The sequence below is a fragment of the Hippocampus guttulatus genome, chromosome 11 (genome assembly GCF_054856545.1).
Source record: "Hippocampus guttulatus isolate MCC_2025c chromosome 11, RoL_Hgut_1.0, whole genome shotgun sequence".
NCBI lineage: Eukaryota > Metazoa > Chordata > Actinopteri > Syngnathiformes > Syngnathidae > Hippocampus > Hippocampus guttulatus.
This window is the reverse complement of record NC_141271.1, coordinates 10,829,072-10,849,700: the sequence shown is the minus strand read 5'-3', so window position 1 is coordinate 10,849,700 and position 20,629 is coordinate 10,829,072. Positions and strand designations below refer to the sequence as shown.

General features: G+C 39.7%; 1 protein-coding gene across 2 annotated transcripts in view; it reads right to left on the bottom strand.

Annotated features, from left to right (window-relative positions):
* ptpn4a (protein tyrosine phosphatase non-receptor type 4a) overlaps window positions 1-20,629 on the bottom strand; it is a 55,299-nt gene that overhangs the window by 15,037 nt on the left and 19,633 nt on the right. For both annotated transcript variants that reach the window (XR_015102236.1, XM_086123488.1), the window contains exons 3-10: window positions 14,704-14,811; window positions 13,734-13,776; window positions 12,452-12,530; window positions 11,659-11,703; window positions 11,287-11,339; window positions 7,804-7,924; window positions 7,270-7,357; window positions 4,810-4,898 (exon numbers count right to left, since the gene is read on the bottom strand). Coding sequence is in view for 1 of the 2 variants with exons in the window: in XM_086123488.1 (XP_085979614.1) it covers window positions 4,810-4,898; window positions 7,270-7,357; window positions 7,804-7,924; window positions 11,287-11,339; window positions 11,659-11,703; window positions 12,452-12,530; window positions 13,734-13,776; window positions 14,704-14,811 (626 nt within the window). In the remaining variant the exon portion in view is untranslated. The remainder of the gene's footprint in view (window positions 1-4,809; window positions 4,899-7,269; window positions 7,358-7,803; window positions 7,925-11,286; window positions 11,340-11,658; window positions 11,704-12,451; window positions 12,531-13,733; window positions 13,777-14,703; window positions 14,812-20,629) is intronic.

The window sequence follows — 20,629 nt, the reverse complement described above, 5'->3', positions numbered from 1 at the left end:
GAGGAAAGAAATGACAAGAGTTTAGTGTCTCTGTTGTTGAGTGTAAAAAGAAAACACTTCTTTTGGAATTTGTTATTTTAAGGTCGGTTATACTGAAATACAAAAAGAACTGTTTATTTGTGGGCAGGATTACCCAGAAAAAAAAATGGAGCATGGGCCAAGGAAGAAGCATTTAAGTAGTGTGGCAGATTTGGATCAGTGCAACACGGCACGCCACATCAGGTTTCACAGCGCTTAAAATAAGACAGTCACAAGCTGATTGTTTTTTAAATGCAAAATGCAGGAGGGGTTGGGAGGGGGTAGGGGCAAAAAAACTAAATGTTCTGACTGAGACCCCAATGGGCATGACAGTGGGCACAGATCCCGCAGAGAAATAAGAACTTTCATTGTAAGCCACAATGGCTGAATGACCTTTTGTCCTACTGTCTGACTGAATCATACTGTAGTGTGGATTGCCATCAGTTCGTTGCAGTTGCACATTCAAGGCCTATGAGAGATGAGAGACAGCAGGTGGGGCATAGACCACTTAGTAGTCTACCAGGGAAAGTTCAGCAATCTATTTTACAGTCTGATACATATCAGACAGAGAACACCTTGCAAAGGCAATGCAATTTTAACTAAGGCGGCGCACACGCACACTGAGCTCCCTGAAGCTTTATAAAAAATGTTTGAAAATGGAAAAAGATTTTGATAGTAGGCTAACATAGCTCAAATAGCTATAGATACACGTTGCAGCTCCGAAAAAAGAGAGCTGTGGTGTTAGTTTTTAAAAACGTACACTATATTTATGCTTTTAAGTCTCGACAAACACAGACACGTCTGCGTCCGACTGCGTGCCTTCTCACTTCTCGTTCGACTCGAGAGGCGTTCAAAGACGGCCTCCAAAAAACGGAAATTAATGATCACTTTACTGACACTATGAAAAGTGAAAATAATGCACCAAAACAGAAAATGAAGCGAGGAAATCACAAAAGAAATACTATGGGGGCGTTTGTGAACACACAACAAAGGAGTATATAACTAACAATTCTGAGACAGTCAAGTCTCCTACATACATACAGCATGTGTTTCCTTCATTGTAAGTTTTATAGAAGGCTTTTATTTTTTTGCGGCTCCAGACATATTTGTTTTTTGTTTTGTTTTTTTGTCCTATATGGCTCTTTCAACATTTTGGGTTGCCGACCCCTGCTCGAGTGGTAAGCTGGCTCCTTCTATCACACAAGCATTTCAAAGGGCTTCACAAGCCCACAGTTGACTGATGTTAATATGACATCCGCCTGATCTGAATACACAAGATGGGGAAGAAAAAAGAAAAACACCACCAACAAAAAAAAACATGGGGGAAAATAAGAAACCTTGAGAGCAGTGGTTCCAAACCTTGTTAGAGGTGGCGAACCCAACCAGTTCATATGTACATTCACTGACCCTTTCACTAATGAAAAATAAAAATATGAATTTTTACAAAATCAAGACATAAAAATATATATATTAAAAACAGAAAAAAGTAAGCACAGTTAGTATAAGTATATAGTTTTTTGTAATTGTGCACAAAATGAACCAGTCAGTGACGGTGATGGCCAAGCGGGTGTGTCATAACTAATGGACATGTTGAGTCGGGTGTGTCTTAACCTCCATGGCAGAGGCTCTGTCGAACCCCTGAGACTGATTCACCGAACCCCTAGGGTTCGATCAAACCCAAGTTAAGAACCACTGCTTGAGAGGGAGCCAGCAGATGGGGAAATCCCTCTTCCAGGATGACCAGGCTGCAATGTGTGTCGAGTGGGCAACATTTAACACATAATGTGATGCTATGCAATGTTAGAATCGTGTGAAAGGCCATTCAAATAAAGAAAGCGCGACAGCAACCTGGCTCAGTCGATGTGGAAATCTCCATTGCAGCGTCTCAGAGGAGGTGGTCCACCAAACAATTATTTATGGTGGTAATTTAATGATTTTTACATACTGAATGGGTGAGTAAACATAATTTTGGGGTGTTATTCTGTTGGTTTGGCTGTACAACAGAATATGATAGCTTGGTGTCAGCGAAGCTTGTAATGAGGACAGCTAATGCCCAGCGTCGTATTCTACCGTTTTTAGGGCTGGGTATCAACTCAATTGTCCAAAATTGATTTGATTCGATTCACTTGGACCCGATTCAATTCAATTTACAATTCATAATTCACTTTGACTTTCAATTAAGTTCAGTATTTTGCGCAGTACCAATTTTACTTTCCAGGAGAAGACATTCTCAGAAGAAGCAAGACTACAACTAGAAACTTCTTGCTAACTTGGTGCCTTTGTAAAAATAGGAATAATTACATTAACCCAATGCAGTGACATTAATATGTATGTGTTATAACCTTATGTTCAAATCAGATGAGTGCACACTATGGGAGGTGCGCTGATAAGCAGCAGAGTAACATAATTCCTTCCTAGAGCTCTGTTGCTACTCTGACTCACCACCCCCTGCTAAATATATATCACATGCACACACATGCACACGCAGAAGCACACACGCATGCCGAGGTTGAGCATGAGTCATGCCCATCTAAGTGTGCCTTTGGCTTTTCTCTAAGAGAAATTGTAAAAAACTGAAAGAGTTCTGAATTTCTGACTAAATCTTTGAACCAATTTTTTAATACAATTCAGAATAAGGAAATTGAACAATCTGTCAAAGAGGAAAGGAAATGATAAGATCATGGCAAACGAAGGAGCCCTAACTTCTGTAACACAATTGAGATCAAATCAAAAACAAAAAATGCAATGGAAATGAGAGACTAATTTCTCTCCGCGAATGCTAAAGGGCTAAAGGGACTCTAAATGTAGACGGATTGTGCTTTTGTCACTTGCTATGAAACTGCACACACATACTACATGGAACACAGTGAGAAGGGCAGTGAGATGTTTCAATATTTCTAAGAAATTTGGTACAACACAGAAAGATGATAAAACTCAGATAAAATCAGCAACATAATTCGGAGGGGGTAAAAAATAAGTGGTAACGGTGAGTTAAATGCTAACAGCGACCTCAACTACTATGTGAGAGGTCATCAAAATATCCCACAGTACATTTGTTAGCAACAAGGATTCTTGGAGGCAGTTCAGGTGGAGTTGTAGCAACAATATCTACCGTTTGATTCCCCAAATTAGCAGATTTTTGTCTGGGGGGGGGGGGGGGGGGGGGGGTTAAATGATTTTTTTTTTCCCCCTCGTTAAAACAAAAGCCTACATTGCAAAGACAAAAGAGTGAACGGGTCTGGAGGAGTTGCCAGGAATGGTCTTGGGCAATAAGGAGTGCCCAGTGTGAATAAATCAAAGGAATTTGATTTTTCAAACAAAGTACTGATCCTTATCCACACGCTTCTGGAGTTGGCAGGTTCTCTGCTCTTGGCCACAGAGTATAACAGAGCAGAGCCACTAACCCAGAAAGTGTAATTGAATCTGTTGGCTAGCTGATCACGCTTCACATTGAGTCACGTAGCATCGTGCTTGAATGTCTTTCAGCTGTGACGTCAGTTCATAATTCTTCTGTATATCAAGCAAGAATATGAGCAGTTATCACACTAAATAAGGGAGCTTCTGGTATAAACAACACTTACCACGTGCAACGTTCTACATCTATTTGCCTGACTACCAACAACTAGTGCCAAAGTCCCGACAGGTTAGGCCAGGTAAGGTTCGGGAGCATGCACAAGTGTCAATCAAGGAATCCTGCCTAGTGACCACCCATCCATCCTTTTTCTATTGCACTTATTTATTCTGTTGAGTGTGTCTACCCCACTTGACAGTGGGGAAAAGGCAGACTACCCACAAGACAGGGTGCCTCTCAATCGCAGGGCAACAAATAGAGACGGACAACATTTCATACTCATATTCATACCGTCACTGAGGGAATCACGTTCATTCTGCCATGACGGTCAAGCAATTGAACCATTACACCGTAAGTGACTCACAGCGCAGCTAACACACAGGTTGCTACAGCCCCCGGTCAAATGTGTCTCATCTCATCTCAAGTGTTCCCCGTGTGTCCTCGGGGTCATAAACGGAGAGGCTCAGACACAGACAAGCAAGACTGGCCACTGGAAAGTGTGTGTCCATCGTGGCTTTGCTGACATTCACAAATTATTCAAGTTCATGCCCCATGTGGGTTTGTGAGAAGCTGTCGTCCCATACCGTCTATATACACCAGAGGATTTTTCTCAGAGAGTTGATTTCACACTCTTAAAGAAGTAGTGGGAGGAACACAATTCTAAAGACTTGGAACTTCAGCCGTGGATAAAAATATATGGAATGCCGAACCATCCGGTTTAGCGATTTTATTCCTCCTGTGCCCAGCCCAGTTGTCTGCTTACCTCATGATCACAGTCCCTAGAAGAATAAATGTCACTGCCAAGGTAACGAAATCTCTCCAGGATATTTACGCTCATAACAACCTGCGCCTTGGTATATCCCAACGTCTTACACTGTATCACCATACACAAAATAATTAAGTAACATGCCCCATTTGGGCCTCTTTGAGAAGCTGCTCTCCAATATGATCGATACCTCAGGATTTTCCAAAGGGACATGATTACAAAAAAGTGCAATTTCTGTCCAAGGCCGATGGTGAGTGTCCATGTTTGGCATCTATACGATTCAAACTCAATTTGACTTGGACCATCATCTGTGGATATGAACATATGGCATGCCAAACAGTCACACAGTTACTCCCCACGCTCAGCACAGATGTCACCAGAAAAAAGAATGTTGCTGCCTAGGTAAATAAATTGTGTGTGTTTGCATGTGTGTACGTGCGCTTGTGTCACTTACCATGGGAAATAGTTGATCCGTACCCTGTTCTTATAAATGATAACGCCAGCAGACATCACCCCAATGAGTATCTCTGTGTTACTCTGATCCTGAAAAAAAAAACGGAAAACAAAGTTTGTATTTTGAGGCACAAGTACCGAGCGTCAGAAAAGACAAATACGGAGAAGGACTGCGGATGGGAGGGAAATACATTTTTGAGACATTCTTGGGCAGTGTTTCAAAGCAACCAATGCAGTGGTGGAAACGGAGGCGCCTCTGTGTGAATACACCTGACTCAAAACAAGAGCGGATGCTTGTGAGAGAAAACAGTCGGATACCTTGAGTGGGTTCAGGTTTAGTAACCCTGAGAAAGCTACTCCGACAAGTATCGCCTCTTCTTTGACAACTAAATGGAGGCGTTTTTTAATCTTCCCACTGAAGAACTTATCCACAATTTAAAGGCTGTGTCCTGATCCTCCATTTGATACAAAGTATTTTATCCTTGTAGTCAACCACTGTTCAGCTGCATAGCTAAGTAAGTCCAAGGATAGAGCAGTATTACTTGTCTAAGTCAGAATCCATCCATTCGTCCCTCCTTTCACTACAGTGCTCATCATCATCAGGGTTGGTGATGAGCTGGAGGCTACTCCAGCTGACTTTGGACGAGAGACATGGAACAAGTTGGACTGGTGGCTTGCCGAGCGCAAGGCACAAACTGGGGCTCCTCAATGTACAACGGAGTGGATGAAAAACACTAATCGTAATAACCGTAAAACAAAAACATGGTGATAAATGAGCATGCCTTCTTGTGACAAGTGCCCTGTGACAATGTAAGCCAGGTGTCAAACTCAAGGCCCGAGGGCCACATTTGCCCTGCCATGTCACTGAATGTGGCCTGTGATCGCTTAAAAGGCCTGAGTGTCTTCAAATAAGTAAGTCTCAAGCGTGCTTTGACCAAAAACTAAATCTCACACAAAGCGTGGTAATTGATACCTGCAAAGTGGCAACATGCCACCATGAGATTGCAGTGTAGGTATTCACATCAATGCGATTTTCCAAACAAGTGGAACTGAGAAATGCAAACAATGATCGCAAAATGTTCAACAAGACTAAAATGGATACAGATGGAAGGCAGTTTCAAGAAAGAATGAACATACATGTTTGTGCTTCAACGAGAAAATTAAAAGGTATGCTGTTGTGTTATGAGGCAATATTAGTTGTCAGAGTACAATCGACATTGGCATTTTGACACCAAACACTGAGCCAAAATAAGCCTTCAAGAAAACCAACCAATTGTCTACGAATTAAAAGGCAACCTGCGATTGCAGCAGAACGTGTTCACAAAAGCCACAACTGAAAACAATGAGGCAGTGAAAGCTAAATGCATTGTGGCTGAAGGGATTGCACGAAACCTCAGTCTTTTTCAGCAGTGCATACTGAAGGTCTTTGAACAGGTACATCCCGAAAACATACACATGCAGTATGCAGCCATTTGTTTTTGTAAAATATTCCGTCTGTCTCATGTTCCAAGTAGCTCACAATTGTTGGTTGTATCATTATTCTGTTCCTCTCAACTGTGACATAAGTTTTGAACACGTTCAAGTTAATGTCACAACTGGTGTTTGATGATTTTTATTTATTCACTTGGATCATTCATTTATGGAGTAATGTGAATGTCTTAACCTCACAAATTAAAAAGATTTACGATACAATAGGAAAAAAAGCAAACATTTTGTGTACATCTCTGCAAATAGATATTAACTTCAATAAGTAATAAGGTAAGAGCTACAGCATTTAACATTCATTTTAAATAAAATGTAAAATAAAGTTATTTATTTTACATTACATTTTGTTACATTCAGTTACATTTATACTCATGTTTATGGAATACATTTAGGAACTCTAAGTCTGAGGGGCCTAGATTTATCCAACTTCCAACGTGTTGACATTTCTCTCCCTCACAATTGAAATTCACCCACTAGTCTTTCTCTTCTACTCAAAACCTGTGCTGATCTCAAATCTAAAGTAATACAACGTCACAATTTATAAGAATTTGTTAGTCATGACAGTGGTTTACAAATCTCAACTTCACAGATAAGATGGATGGAAGAGATAAACGGGTTGGATTCAAGTTGACTCTTGAATATAAACGTCCAGGGCAGTGAATGAGTTAATACATTCTGTATTGCGTGACTATCCCAACAGCAACTCCAACCTCAGTTTTGCTTGGACACTTGACTACTCAGCTGATACAGCAACTGGCGTGTTATATGTAATGTTGCTCGAACCAGTAGACTTAGACCTAAATTACCACAACAGCATGCAGGCAAAGTTATCTTGCTCTGATCTTTATGAAGAAACGGAGCATGAGGTGCAGACATACTGTCTCACAGGCCATATGCCATTTGCTTAGGGGGTGGGACCTAGATAAACAGAAAAACAAGCACACACACAGGCATTAGTAGATCAAACTTTACTTACTCTTGCATAGTGCAGCTCTACCCCGTAGAGCTCTAGCGTGCGTGCTGTGTTCAGATAATTAAACTCCGACTGGGCAGGAGATAGACCACTGGGAGAGAGAAAGGGGGGGGGGGGCAAAGTAAGTCGAGTAAAAATACAGGCAAGGATCAGTGATGGTGGAGCAAGGGGAGAGGCGTGGTGACATTGTAGGAAGGATAAGTGTGTGTGTGGGTGTGTTAACGAACAAGACATATGGTGAAGGAAAGGAAGAGCCAGAGGAAAACAAAACAAAAAAAGTAGCTGGGGGAACGTCACATAAAGCAGTGGTATAACATGAGCTAGCCTAGCGAGAGCATCTGTGAACGTGTGCGCACATAAGTAGTTCACAAATTGATGGCAGAATTCATGAATACAATGTAACAAATAGCCTTGTAGATTGAATAACACACTGTAATATGAGGAAAGGAGAAGAAAAGGTATATTACAACACTTCCGACGATGAATTTTCAAGGACTAAAATCAAATCAAATTTCCACTGCTCTCCTCTGCATTTACCTGTGTTGATGGTGATGTTTGGCGACCTCCTTATGGAAATCTTGAGGTGGGTTGGGGATGAAACAATACTCAGACAGATAGCCCAGAGGATGCTCAGTCTCATTGTAGTCCCCCAATTCAGCTACAACACAGAGGGCGACATGGATCCAATGTCAATTTCTCAGCGGCAATTTGCATGTTTTGTAAAAATAGCATGATGTCATCATCCACACTTTATTTTCCCTTGGCCAACAATAATAATGTCAGATGCATTCATCTTGTATTTAACTGGAAGTGTATATTCTGCTCAACTCTGCATGGTTCGAGTGACAATCATGGACCTGTAAAAAGACCCCCCAAAATAAGCGGCCCGCAAATAATACATTAATCACATACAGGCATAAAATAAACCATATCTTACTTGGCAAAAACAGTTGACACTTTTTTTTTGGTCCTGCATGTGTAATTTTAACTGAGCTAAACATAGTAATAATCATCCTGACTGCACAATGACTGCAGGTCCAATCGTGAATGTCTTTGAATTAATATTATCCAACAACAAAGCAATGTTAACTGTTTGATTTCGATTGAAATTTTTAATATAAAGAACCCAAGTGTTCATTTTTTCAGGAAGAGAAATGTCAGGGGGGAAATTGCTCGCTCTTTTCTCTCTTTCATAGGCATCCGAGGAAGGTGGCCTGGATCAAATTCCCAAAGCCATTAGCTCGATAGCTCACACTTGAAGTTGAAAAGCATCAATTCGCTCAAGTAGTCCCTGGACTAACCTACACATCTGCAGCTTAAGCATATTGACAAATAAATCCATTCCAGCCCTCCCGCTTATTGATGTGCATATAACTCCAGGGAGAAATCCATGTACAGTCGATCGCTGAAGTCTTGGAACAGTGTTGGTTGCACTTATTACTTCAACACGGTTCAGTTCAGCCAGCATCAGCTCAGGCTTTCAATAATGAGCAGCAAAGCGTAAACAAGCTGTTAAGCTCTCCATTTCGGATGATGGATTTATATGTGCTGATGGTAATTTAGTGCCCGGTTCACCTTTGACACAAATCCTGACAATGTTTTGACTCCCCCTTTATTGTCAAAACTCATGCCACCAATGTTTCATTTGGTGCACCCAATCTAATGATACCATGCTTTTTGTGTAGCAAAATAAGATAAAAAGCAAAATATTGCAAACATCTTTTACAGGCACGTGATGCCTTTACGTGCTGGATGTACACACTGTATTTATCCAGTTTTAGAACTAAATTATTCCAGTTAAATAATATAGCTATGGAATAAACCCAGCATTTACACTGCAAAAGTAATATTCATCATATTACGTGTGTAGTTGGGTGTTGTTGAGATTTACATTTCATCATGGTGAAATATCAGTTGATAATAGAAATTCAAAGGATATTACACAGTTGTCCGAATCTCGTGCTACTGATTTTGAATATGAAAACAAGTATGCCCCGCTTTAACGGTATGCGCAGGATTTGTGATACCATTTTGTAAATTGTAAACAAGCGTATGAGAATGAGGCTTTAATGCGGGATTTAGCTTGATCAGGACTGGCACATGGACTGAGCGTGCTGAATTAGCAGCATATGCAGCTGCTTCCAGCCCTTTTCTTCCCAAGGCAAACATTTATCTGCATAATCTGGCTGGCACAGAGTGAAGTGAGAATTGAGCCACGGAGTGTGTTTGGGTTGTTCCGTGTAAAAAGCGGTAGTGTCACAATGTCTGAGCAGTAGGCCAAATCTCCTTTCTGACCTATATAATGTGAAAGCCCACAAAATCAGAGCATGTGGGGAGGGGGTATGAGCCACAAACAGATGACTCTGGTAGTTTCCTGTGCTACAGCGCATCACAAACAGCTGGCTGATAAACATGCTGCAGTAAAGTGCAATTAAGGTGCCCTGTGATAGGTGCTGCGCAATAAATGGGGGGATGAAATCTTGCTTTCACCTGAAAAAGTACAGTATATTGCCAAATAAAAAGAGACAAGAGAAAATATGTATAAATTGAAATCTTTAGTTTTTTCATTTGTAGATGTTGGGTGATCAAGCAAAATGAATGTGTCATTACTTATGTATCTAATGCATAAGCATATCTGCCTGAATCCAGTTTAATGCATGTGTGTACAGATGTCAATCTGTACCAGCCCACAGAAAAGCAAGTAGTATATAAGGATTGATCTGAGATTATGACTCAATAGACAGACACGTCTACTGTGAATGTTTGTAAATGCAGGAGTCAATACTTACGTACATATTTTTCTAGAATATCTAATTATACATGTATCTGCCGGATTAATGACTGTAGAATGAAATATTTATGTACTTTCCAAGCATAAGGCAAGATTGACAAATTAGTGTAGCTGGCTTTGAAAAAAAATGTGTATCGAAAATCGGTAAATATCACGATCAAGAGCCTTTGGCGTTCTCATCAGAATCAATCAGTCATTATGAAATTGTAAGAATAATGAAACTGAGGTGTAACTATGGTCAAACATTTTGCATGCATACCAGTATAATGATGTATTCTATTTTAAGATCATACTGAACACTTAGCATGAAACCAGTCCTACATATATGTCCACGCTGTCATAGTGAAATCTTAATTGATAAAAAAAAGTTTCAGACCTGTCATAGTGAAATATTAATTGATATAAAAACCTTTGAGAAATTCCAAATGTATTTGTTAAACAGGGCAAAGTCAGCTTAGTTTCTGAATTGTGTTGCAAAATGAAGGTCCGTTATGTGCTCATAACATTCTAACATTAGCCAAAAATGTCCACACTGTCATTGTCCACCCTGTCAGCAAGCACATACATTTTGCGGTCAGCATGGAAAGAAATTTTCCTTTTGCAGTTAATTTATTTGAAAACAAAAATTGGGAAAGCTTATAGTATCTTTAGAGTGGTGTCTGCCTGGAAGCCAAATAAAGTTGTTCAATAAAATGCAAGGTGAGACTCAAATATAAGAGCAAAATTGTTTGTAATGGCCATAAAACAAAGAGTCTCCTTAATTGCAAAATTTAAAAACAAAGCGCCACTACAAGGATAAGTAAGTACGTAGTCCTCCATTCCTAATACTTTGGACTATTTTGTGAAATATGTACTACATCGCGGTTGGACAGCGAAGCAGCTCCGGTGAAGACCAAAAATTACACTACTTACACACTGCTACTTTGACTGAAGCAGAGTCAGATTTAAAAAAAAAGAAGGCACAATTTCATTACATAATAAGCAGACTGTGAATGTCAGTCCTCCCTCTCATGGCCACTGAGTTAAATGTGCATCAGTGAGGATTTCAAAACTGTGCAGTGCCATTAATAACAGACCGCAGTTTAATTGAATAGTAATGGCTTGTGAGCAGCAGCCATAAGGGCACTGGACCAACCACAGCCATTATGTTGTGTGTACATAAAGAGAGGTTTAATGAATTGGATTTCAATCATAATGAAGAGTGAGTGTATCCAGGGAGCACTACTTACATTGAACAGCATAGGAAGCCAAGAGTGCAGCTGTGTTGTGAGGACAGGGCAATCTGGAGGACGAAAGAGAACAGGCACCCAAGCGTACACGTAAACACAATCACTCGTGTTACTGTTCACAGCCAGAATTTAGTTTTGGAGCCATCCAAAGAAGATCATACTTATTTTTACACAAGGGAGATTCCTCTCAACGTGATATTGAAATGTGAGAAAAATCATTCTGGTGTGAACATTCAAAGAAATTGATGCAACGAAAAACGATGAGCTCATGATACCAATGTTCCGAAATTAGCTTTAGAACATGCAACCACACACAATGTGCACTTTTACCAGAAGCATACTGATCAGCCTGCACAAAGCCATCAAACTCACCTTCCAGTTAATATGTCCTGCTTGATCTGAAGAAAATACTGGTACCTGAAGACAAAAAGACCTGAGATGACTGATTGAACAGTATTATGGCCCCGACAGGAAGGACACTAGGTTTCATCAAATTATCATTACCACGAGAATACCTACAGCCTCCTGCCTACAATTGAATCACAGATGTGATATCACTCCATCTCATGTGATTGCTTCGCTGTGATGAATAAAATCAGTTTCTATGGAAATAATGGTATATCTATTTTATCGATGTATTGATGATGTGTCTGTGCCTCGATTGAACTACATTGATAAGCACTGGAAACAAGTTATTGAATGATTTAATCAATATAAATCATGAAATAATTTAATACACAAAATTTCCAATGGCCGTTTATTTTTTAAGTTTGAATGTTTTTTTTTAAATAAACTTGCATTCATTCTTCGCTCTTGTCTGTTCATGTACAGAAAAGCTATGTTAGCGTATCAAAATATCGTATTGAAATCACCTTTATCATATCGCATTGTATTGTTCCAAAGAAGCAATATATGACTTTGTGTGGAATTGTTAGGACTTACTGTACATTGAGAGTATAAATTCATGAAGCAAGGACATATAGGGCCACAAATTATTAAAACAATCAGCACTTATATGACAAAAAAATATATTTGATTGATGATTCCTTTGGTGAGTTTAATAATACAGGTTATGTCGGAGCCATTGGAATCTAACTCAGCCATAAACCAAGGACCCATGTCATTAGTCTGTATAACAACTGAACAAAATAATAAAAGGTCTTACCGAGTGTATTCCTCCTGAAGTTTGCTGGGATCAGTCACAAAAAATTTGACTCTGAAGCTTAAGTTGTGAGGTGAGCCTCCTGGGAAGAACATGAAAAAAAGGGTTGGAGGAGAGAGCTGATCTTAAAGACTAAAAGAGATGCTTAAGATGGTATAATGCAGTTGACTGATTTAACCTAACAGCTAAATACAAGACACGGGGTAGAACATTTATATCGCGGGGTCAAATTAACATATCACAGTACTGCAATATTCAAGGTTTCAATCTGACAAAGAGAAGTAAAAGCCAGTATCACCGGCGTTGGGCGGAATCTTCGCATCTTCCGAAAACCATCACTGTTCAGGAAGCCTACCCATAAAATAAGCATATTTCTTGGGCCATTATCAATACTTAAAGAGTAGTCAATAATTTGTAAAATAACAAACGTGACTGTACCCACGCAAGGACCAAAATTAACAATTTGTGAAAAAACATTAAATTGATCCAATTTGGATATAATTTCGGGCCCAGTGCCAATGCTAAACTGTTTTTTTTTGACTGCATGGTACTATGATAGCATTTGGCTTTTTTTTCCTCGCTGCGAAATAGGACCACTGCCAAAACCGTGCTATATTGAACATAGTAAAAATTCATTCAAGAATAGCCACACTCGAAAAAATGGTAGCATCTATTTTTACAATTTGAAATGCAGAAATGGTAAAAGTGGCTTAATGCTGAGTAAGTGGGCAATAGTGACATTATGGACTGTACATTTCTAAATTTCGCAACGCTGCCATCCAATAATGAAGATAAAAGATGACAAAATCGGTAAACGCATAAAACAAGCGTGCTTACAGACAACGTGCTGTATCAAATAAAACGCTCCTTGATGAGACAATAAAAAAGCCACAGTTGAAACAAAGTTCAAGCAGTGCTGCGGGACTACATATCTCAAATAGTACTAAATCAAAAGTGTGCTTGATTGTTTCGAAGCTTGACGTTACAAAATCTAAATTACTCACTAGCAAATACAAGAGCAGAGTTGAAATGGAGTTTAATCATCGCTTAAGGCAGATTTAAGATTTGAAAACACAGATCATGTGGACTGGGTAATTTTGCTGGAGGTGAAGAGCAGATTTGCAACATTCACTGGCTAAAGGCGTCCGCCTTTAGCCAGATTACAGCTTCAACCAGCTGATGAAGTCTGAATTTCGGGGCAATTTGGGAGAACCTGGTATGAGTGACTGCTTGGAAAACTGTCTGAGGTGCTTGGTTAAAGTGCTATGTTGTGGATTTCACCTACTTTTTAACTGCTTCCTGATGGGCTTGTTGGGATCCAGCCAGCGCTGTAAAATATTGATTGAGAGACACTTAGAGACACCATAACGCTTCCACAGCATGACTACATCACCTAAATTATTCACCGCTGGCCCCACACATGCACACACTTACACAACAATTAGAAATATGCAAACACTGTGAGCGACGATAGAAACAAACTTGCATACCGCATAAATGAAATTGATAAATGTTTGACATGTATGGTCAGAATGGATATAAGGTTGGCATGTGAATGGATAGTAACAATTTTATTAATTTATGTTTGACATGTATGGTCAGAATGGATATAAGGTTGGCATGTGAATGGATAGTAACAATTTTATTAATTTATTGCAGAGTCATGACACAAGACAAACCGAAATTGAAAACGCAATAATAAAAAAACATGTAGATAAAAATAATAAGTAAAAAGAGCATCCATTCTTATCCAAGTAAAGAGAGTTTTAGCATTTAAACTACACTGATGAATATAATTAATTCTAAAAGTTACAGTGAAAAGAAAAAAAAAAGTCATTTGGATTTACTTAATTTGAAGATGTTTGCAACACAGAGGGCCAAGCGATGCAGCCTCACTTCTGCGAACATGTTCCACCTCACATCTTGAAGGAAGCGCTCTCTGACTTGCCCCTTAAGGGGCCACATTCGGGCTCCCTCATTAGGGTTTATTTGCGATGCGTTAGTAAAAAACATTAATTATTATTTGTTATGTTCTTTGAGTGCAGTTATTGTCTCTACCTTAATAAGAATAATTTGAATACAAACTGAAAGAGTTTTACAGACACTTCTTAAGGCATTGTGCACTGAAATTAAAGAATGTTCATTTCAACACTGCCTGCATTTCTGAAAGAAAAAAAAAAGGCCAACAAGCCAACTGAACCACACGCATGTTCATATAAACACACACTCCTGGATTATCCAAACATGATACTGACCGGAACATCCGAAGAGTCATCTGCCAAGTGCAGGCCAAAGTAGTCTCTTTCAGTCAGCTCCAGGTGCTTGAAGACAGCATCTTGCAAGACCTGCCCATGATCAGACTTCTGCAGATAGGGACACAATGCAGAAAATACATTAAAAATCTGAATCTGAAAACTTGTTTGTACAACTGGGACACAAAATTGCCTTTTAAAAAAGGCACACGTTCCTTTGCAGATCTCTGAGGCATGCCCTTGTCTGTTGCCGTTACCGAATTCCTCAAGTAAAACATCACAAGAGGCTACGAAGACGCGGGAGGAACTAATTAAATCATATCTAAGTCAGTAGAACTTCACTGCAAGTGCCACGTTGTATCAAACTATGGAGCTGGAAAGAGCATTTCCCCTCCATACTTGTCTGGGATATTAAAGTTCAGGGGGAAAAACTCATTCATCAACAATTAGCAAGAGAAATGTACAAAGAGGGAAGCTCAGCCTGAGGGATGCTGTAGTATAGTAACTGTAGAGCTGGTGAGGGTAAACGGATGCGTGCAGTCAAAATTGCACTTAATTGCAATGTGCTTTGAAATCTGCTTTCTGAACATATCTATTGAGACTTTGGACAAGAATTGGAGATAGATTGTAATGAATTATAAGGCAGTCTTTTATCAAACTTGAATATGAACGAGAGTTGAAACATTATGAGGTTAAAGACAAAACGTTATGAATATTGTAAGCCGCCAAGACATTCATTATCGTCAAAACATTGCTAAAAGTAAAACACAGTTTATTTGGATAACAAATTTAAAGACACTTTTTGGCAATTTGTTTAGATTAATGTACATCACTGTCTAATTCCACACTGTTTATGCATCTGTCTTTTGTCATGAGCAGCTAAATATCAATGGCAGAACCAAATCAAGATGTGCGTGTTTAAGTACATAGCGAGAGTAAAGGTAACAGTTTTTTGTTTTGGGTTTTTTTGTTAAGCAAAATGAGGCATTCATATGGAGAAAAATCTGTATTATAAGATGCAACCCCATTGTTTGTCACTATGGCACCATGTAGTTGTCAGTATTCATTGATTGACAATCAAAGAAAGAGTTGTAAGACTGAGGAGATAAACTGTGGAACGACATGTGAAACAAAAATTCACATCTGATTTGCTCAAATCAGGTGCGAGTGTGTAACAGTTACACACTGTCACAACAACTACACCATCAGAGCTCCCGCAGGAGAATACACACACGCACACGTTCACAAACCTACTGCTTTCTTCCACCTCTCTCTCTCTCTCTCTCTCTCTCTCTCTCTCTCTCTCTCTCTCTCTCTCTCTCTCTCTCTCTCTCTCTCTCTCTCTCTCTCTCTCTCTCTCTCTCTCTCTCTCTCTCTCTCTCTCTCTCTCTCTCTCTCTCTCTCTCTCTCTCTCTCTCTCTCTCTCTCTCTTCCCTGGTGACACACTTTTGCAGCCCAGTGTGTGACCGTGAACATGCACGAGTTTGCCAAAGCAAGGCACATGCGGGCGGAGAGTTGACAGTTGGCTTGTTGATTATGGCGGGCCTCAAGGATCCCCAGCCGTCTATTAGCCCTGTGTGTGTGTGTGTGTGTGTGTGTGTGTGTGTGTGTGTGTGTGTGTGTGTGTGTGTGTGTGTGTGTGTGTGTGTGTGTGTGTGTGTGTGTGTGTGTGTGTGTCAACTGACACTGACTAACACAGTCTGTGTTCTGCTCATATTTTCCAGACTGCTCACTTCACTTCCCAATTTACAACACATCAAAAAGTATGTGTCCAAAGGATATCATGTGTTGCAGTTAACGTAATTCAAGGTTACCCGGAGAAAAAAAAAACAAAAAAAAACAAAACTACAGAGTGATGGTTAGCCGTAATCCACAAACGTGCACTGATGTGATTCATAGCCATGTCCCAAAGAATATGATTAAAAAGGCATTAAGTTCTTGGTTTGATGTAGGATAGTCGGCTCTCGGTCAATTGAAAATTATGACCGGTGGGACCTGATAAGAATCATTTAGGAAAGAGGTCGCATCACTTCACTGGGACTGCAATTGAAAAGGGGCAGAATATATATAATGTAATACATCAGATTTTTCGTTCGTGTGACATTCATCAAATTTGTCGCTGAGTAGACATCAAGTCTGTGTTTAAAGTGCGGTGATTATCGAGTGAAAATGTGTGCAAGACTGACGAAAGATGTTCTATGATATTCCATCAACATACAAAATTTGCAATCCCACATAATTAACTCATTCACTTCCAAATACGTTTTTAAACGTCTTTTCAGACTTGGTCTAGAATTGGCTGGTACTGAATGAGTTAACAGATTAAAGTTGAATGACAATGCAAAGTAAAACTTGAATGGGTGTGCAAACAGGCAAGTTCCAAAGGTTAATCTGACGACTCACTGTACATGAAAAAGAAATCAGTACCTGATATGAAGTGATCAGAGCATATATCCTTGATGATCTAACGTGGTCATGTCAAAGATTTGATAGCCGTCGTGCTTGTCGTCTTACACACAATTTCCTCCTTTTTACACCCCTGGTTTAGAGTCGCTGCCATTATCCCAAAATAAGATTTCTCATCTCTAGTTGTCCGATTAGAGTGACCATAAACAGCACAGGTATTCCCGATTTTTATGAACACACAACGGAACTCGCGACTATTTTGCCTCTCGACGTTGATCTCACTCGGCCGCTTGCCCTCATGCTGCAAGCGCTGTGTGTGACATCACAAGGTGCGGGTCTATTGGCAGGCGCTATATTAAAAAAGCAACGCAAAATATAGGGTTTACTTTACTTTACTTAAAATAGTGCTTATTAACATTTTGTATGATTCAGATTTTGATTCACCAGAGAATTCACACAGAACCCATTCAAACTACTGACACACTTGCCATGAATAACACTTTCTTTCAATGCATTTTTTATACAAAGTATTTAATCTCTTTCAATTTGACACTGAAAGATACTGATATAAAATGGCACACTATTTGCATCAAACATATTTCCACAAGGGCTTCCTTCCCTTTTTAAGGCTATTCATAGGCGTGCTTACAGCTTCCACATCGTCTGAAGCAGCTTGACAAAGTCAGATGTGCACACGCTCAGAGCTCCTTGTTGTTTTTTCTTCACAGGGAAGCCTCTGCCGCTCAGTGTATGTGTGTTGGAACAAGTGTGGCAGTTCTTAAAAGCATGAGAGGAAAATGTGCAAAGGGAGCGAACAGTCGTGCATTGTGAAAAGCGAGGCAAGAACAAGGGAGAGCATGTCCGCGCATTCTTTCTGCTCTTTTTAACAACAAACTTTGAGCGCAAACTTGGTGTTCTGGAGGGACGACGGGCTGGAACTAAGCATGATATCAAACGGAAACTACGGCGAGAGTAACACAAGACAAACACACAAGCAAGATAGTTTGTGTGTGTGTGTGGAGCATATAGACTGAAAGAAGAAAGTATGAAGACAGAGAGTCACAGAGAAAAAAAAAGACAAAAAGAGCAGCCAAGAAAAAAGGAGTGACTGACGACTCTGCTGGATGAGACAAACGCTCTTTTGTGGTGCTCTTCATCGGCCTACCACAATCACTGACACAAATAGTGTGTCCGTGCGTGAAAGTTAGGAGATGAGGCGCAGACAAAATACGCGGTGACAGAGGGCATCTGAACTGCAAGGGGAAATAAAAGATTGTGACACAAGAGGGCTCGTCTTCACTGAACCACGCCAAAATGCAACTTGCGAGAGAATTAATTTACATACAAGTACATTTGTATAACATGCTTCATAAAAACAACTGAATGCTGTGCTTCAAGTGCTTCTTTTTTATTCTGCGCAGAACTAAAAAGAAATAAACACACACACACACATGCGAGCACGCACACGCACACTTCTTGGCAAAAAAAAAAAAAAAAACAGGGCAAAATCTTCAATCACTAAATCTGTTTATTAGCCAATCCGGAATTTCCATTGACATCACATGATGAGGTGATTACAACTGTCTGATGAAGAAAGAGTCTGCCCCCCCCCTCCATTAACCATAAAAAAATACACATTTTTGAGAATTTAGATAATCTCAAGAAATAATCTCCACAAACTGTGAACTAACGGGTAGCATATCCGCCTCACGTTCATACCGAGCATGTATGTTATGTTCATTGAAGGTAACAAATTGTCCTTCCTGTAGATTTCAATGTGAGTCAATAGTTGTCCAGAATGTGCCCGGTTTAGGCCCTACCTTTCAACCAAAAGGATGGGCTCAAGGTCACCTGGGAGCCTAGTCAGGAGCAGTGGATTAGAAAATGAATGGATGAATACATGGATGGATGAATTTCAACCAAATAAAATGTGTGTAAAAGTTCACAAACTGTATTTTTACAGTTTTAAAGAAAACGTGACCACCTCATTCATTGGAAACCTCCTTTAACTTCTGAATGTCAATATTAATCTCCGCATGCCTCCATTATAATCGCTTTTAAGTTACTTAAATAAAGTTTTCTGAATCTGAACCTTATTCAGTACCGTACAATGGAACTACTAAGATCAAACACAATCCATTCTATCACTGTTCTTGTCATCATTTTGTTCAGATTTCTCTTCCTTTCTGAAAATAGAATTTATCCAAAGTCAAATTATTTCAGTGAGGTGATATAAATAGTGTAACATTGTAATTTAGTGGAAAGGTGAGCACATCCACTTCATAGTTTTGACACTTTAGGGGTTCCAATGTCAGTGACAGAGAGTCTCCATGCTTCAACTTTTGCTCCTTCCCCCAAAGCAAACTATATAGATACTGTATGTTAAGTTACAATTACAATCAACTAATGGAAAACGCTTTAGATCTCACCATGTATACTGTATTATAGAAGTGACTTTAGGCTTTTCCCTCTCAGGGGTAGCCACAACAAGTCACTTGCAGTTTTTATGCGAGATGCCCTTCCTGATGCAACCCACGTATTTTTATCCGTCCCTGGGAACAGCAGTTGATCCGGGAACCCGACACAATCTGTGTGAAAGGCAGCATGTACCACTATCACAATCCTAGCACTCAACTATGTACACTGTCGGATAAGTTAGTGCATGCGGGCACCAGGTAGTCTCCAAGGACCCCAAAAGTAGCCCATGAGCTTGTTCCAAATGTAGCTCACCAAAGATGAGGAATTGCAATTTTCTAGGCATGTTGTATGAGTGATCACTTGAAAATGTTAACAAATGAAGAGATTTGTAGAAATAGTGTTGTATATGGGTACTTATCTGTTTCCTAAATAATCATTGTGAAAATTAATGAACATGATCTGCAAAAATGAATGCCAATTACTAATAGGGCTACCACTAACTAATCTTTTTAAAATTGATTATCCTATCAATTATTCAACTTTTTTAAGGATAGTCTGTAAATTATTGCATGAACCCATTTTGGTGGTCAAATTTGCCGACTTTTTTTCTAGCCCAAATAATAACACATAATAATGCCGTGTTTAACATTATTTCAGACTGATAGCAGTGCACTATTCAGCAGCCAAGAAGTAGCTCTCAGCTTCAAAAGGTTGGTGAGCCCTGCTGTAGATACTGTACTGGTATGGCTGGGCAACGGCCAGCTAGATCTCACTTGGAACCCAGAAACATATTTTTTTATTGTGAAAGCTCATGTGATACAACATGGCGTTTAGATTGGTTTGGTTTTGGTTCCGACTGTGCTTCCAAACTGGCATAATTTGAGGCTCCATTGTGGAAAGAAGCTTTTACGTCTTAATGCAAGGTTCAACAGATCACTCCGTGTAAGCAACATGCGTGTGCGGCATTGTTTCTGTTCCCATGACAATAAACAAGTGCCTCTGGATTTTCACTCGCCATTAGAATGAAGGCCGGTCAAGGCTAGAATCAATAGAAGTATTGTGGCTCGCAGGATGGCTGGTCTTTCCAGGAAGTTACTGCGGCTGC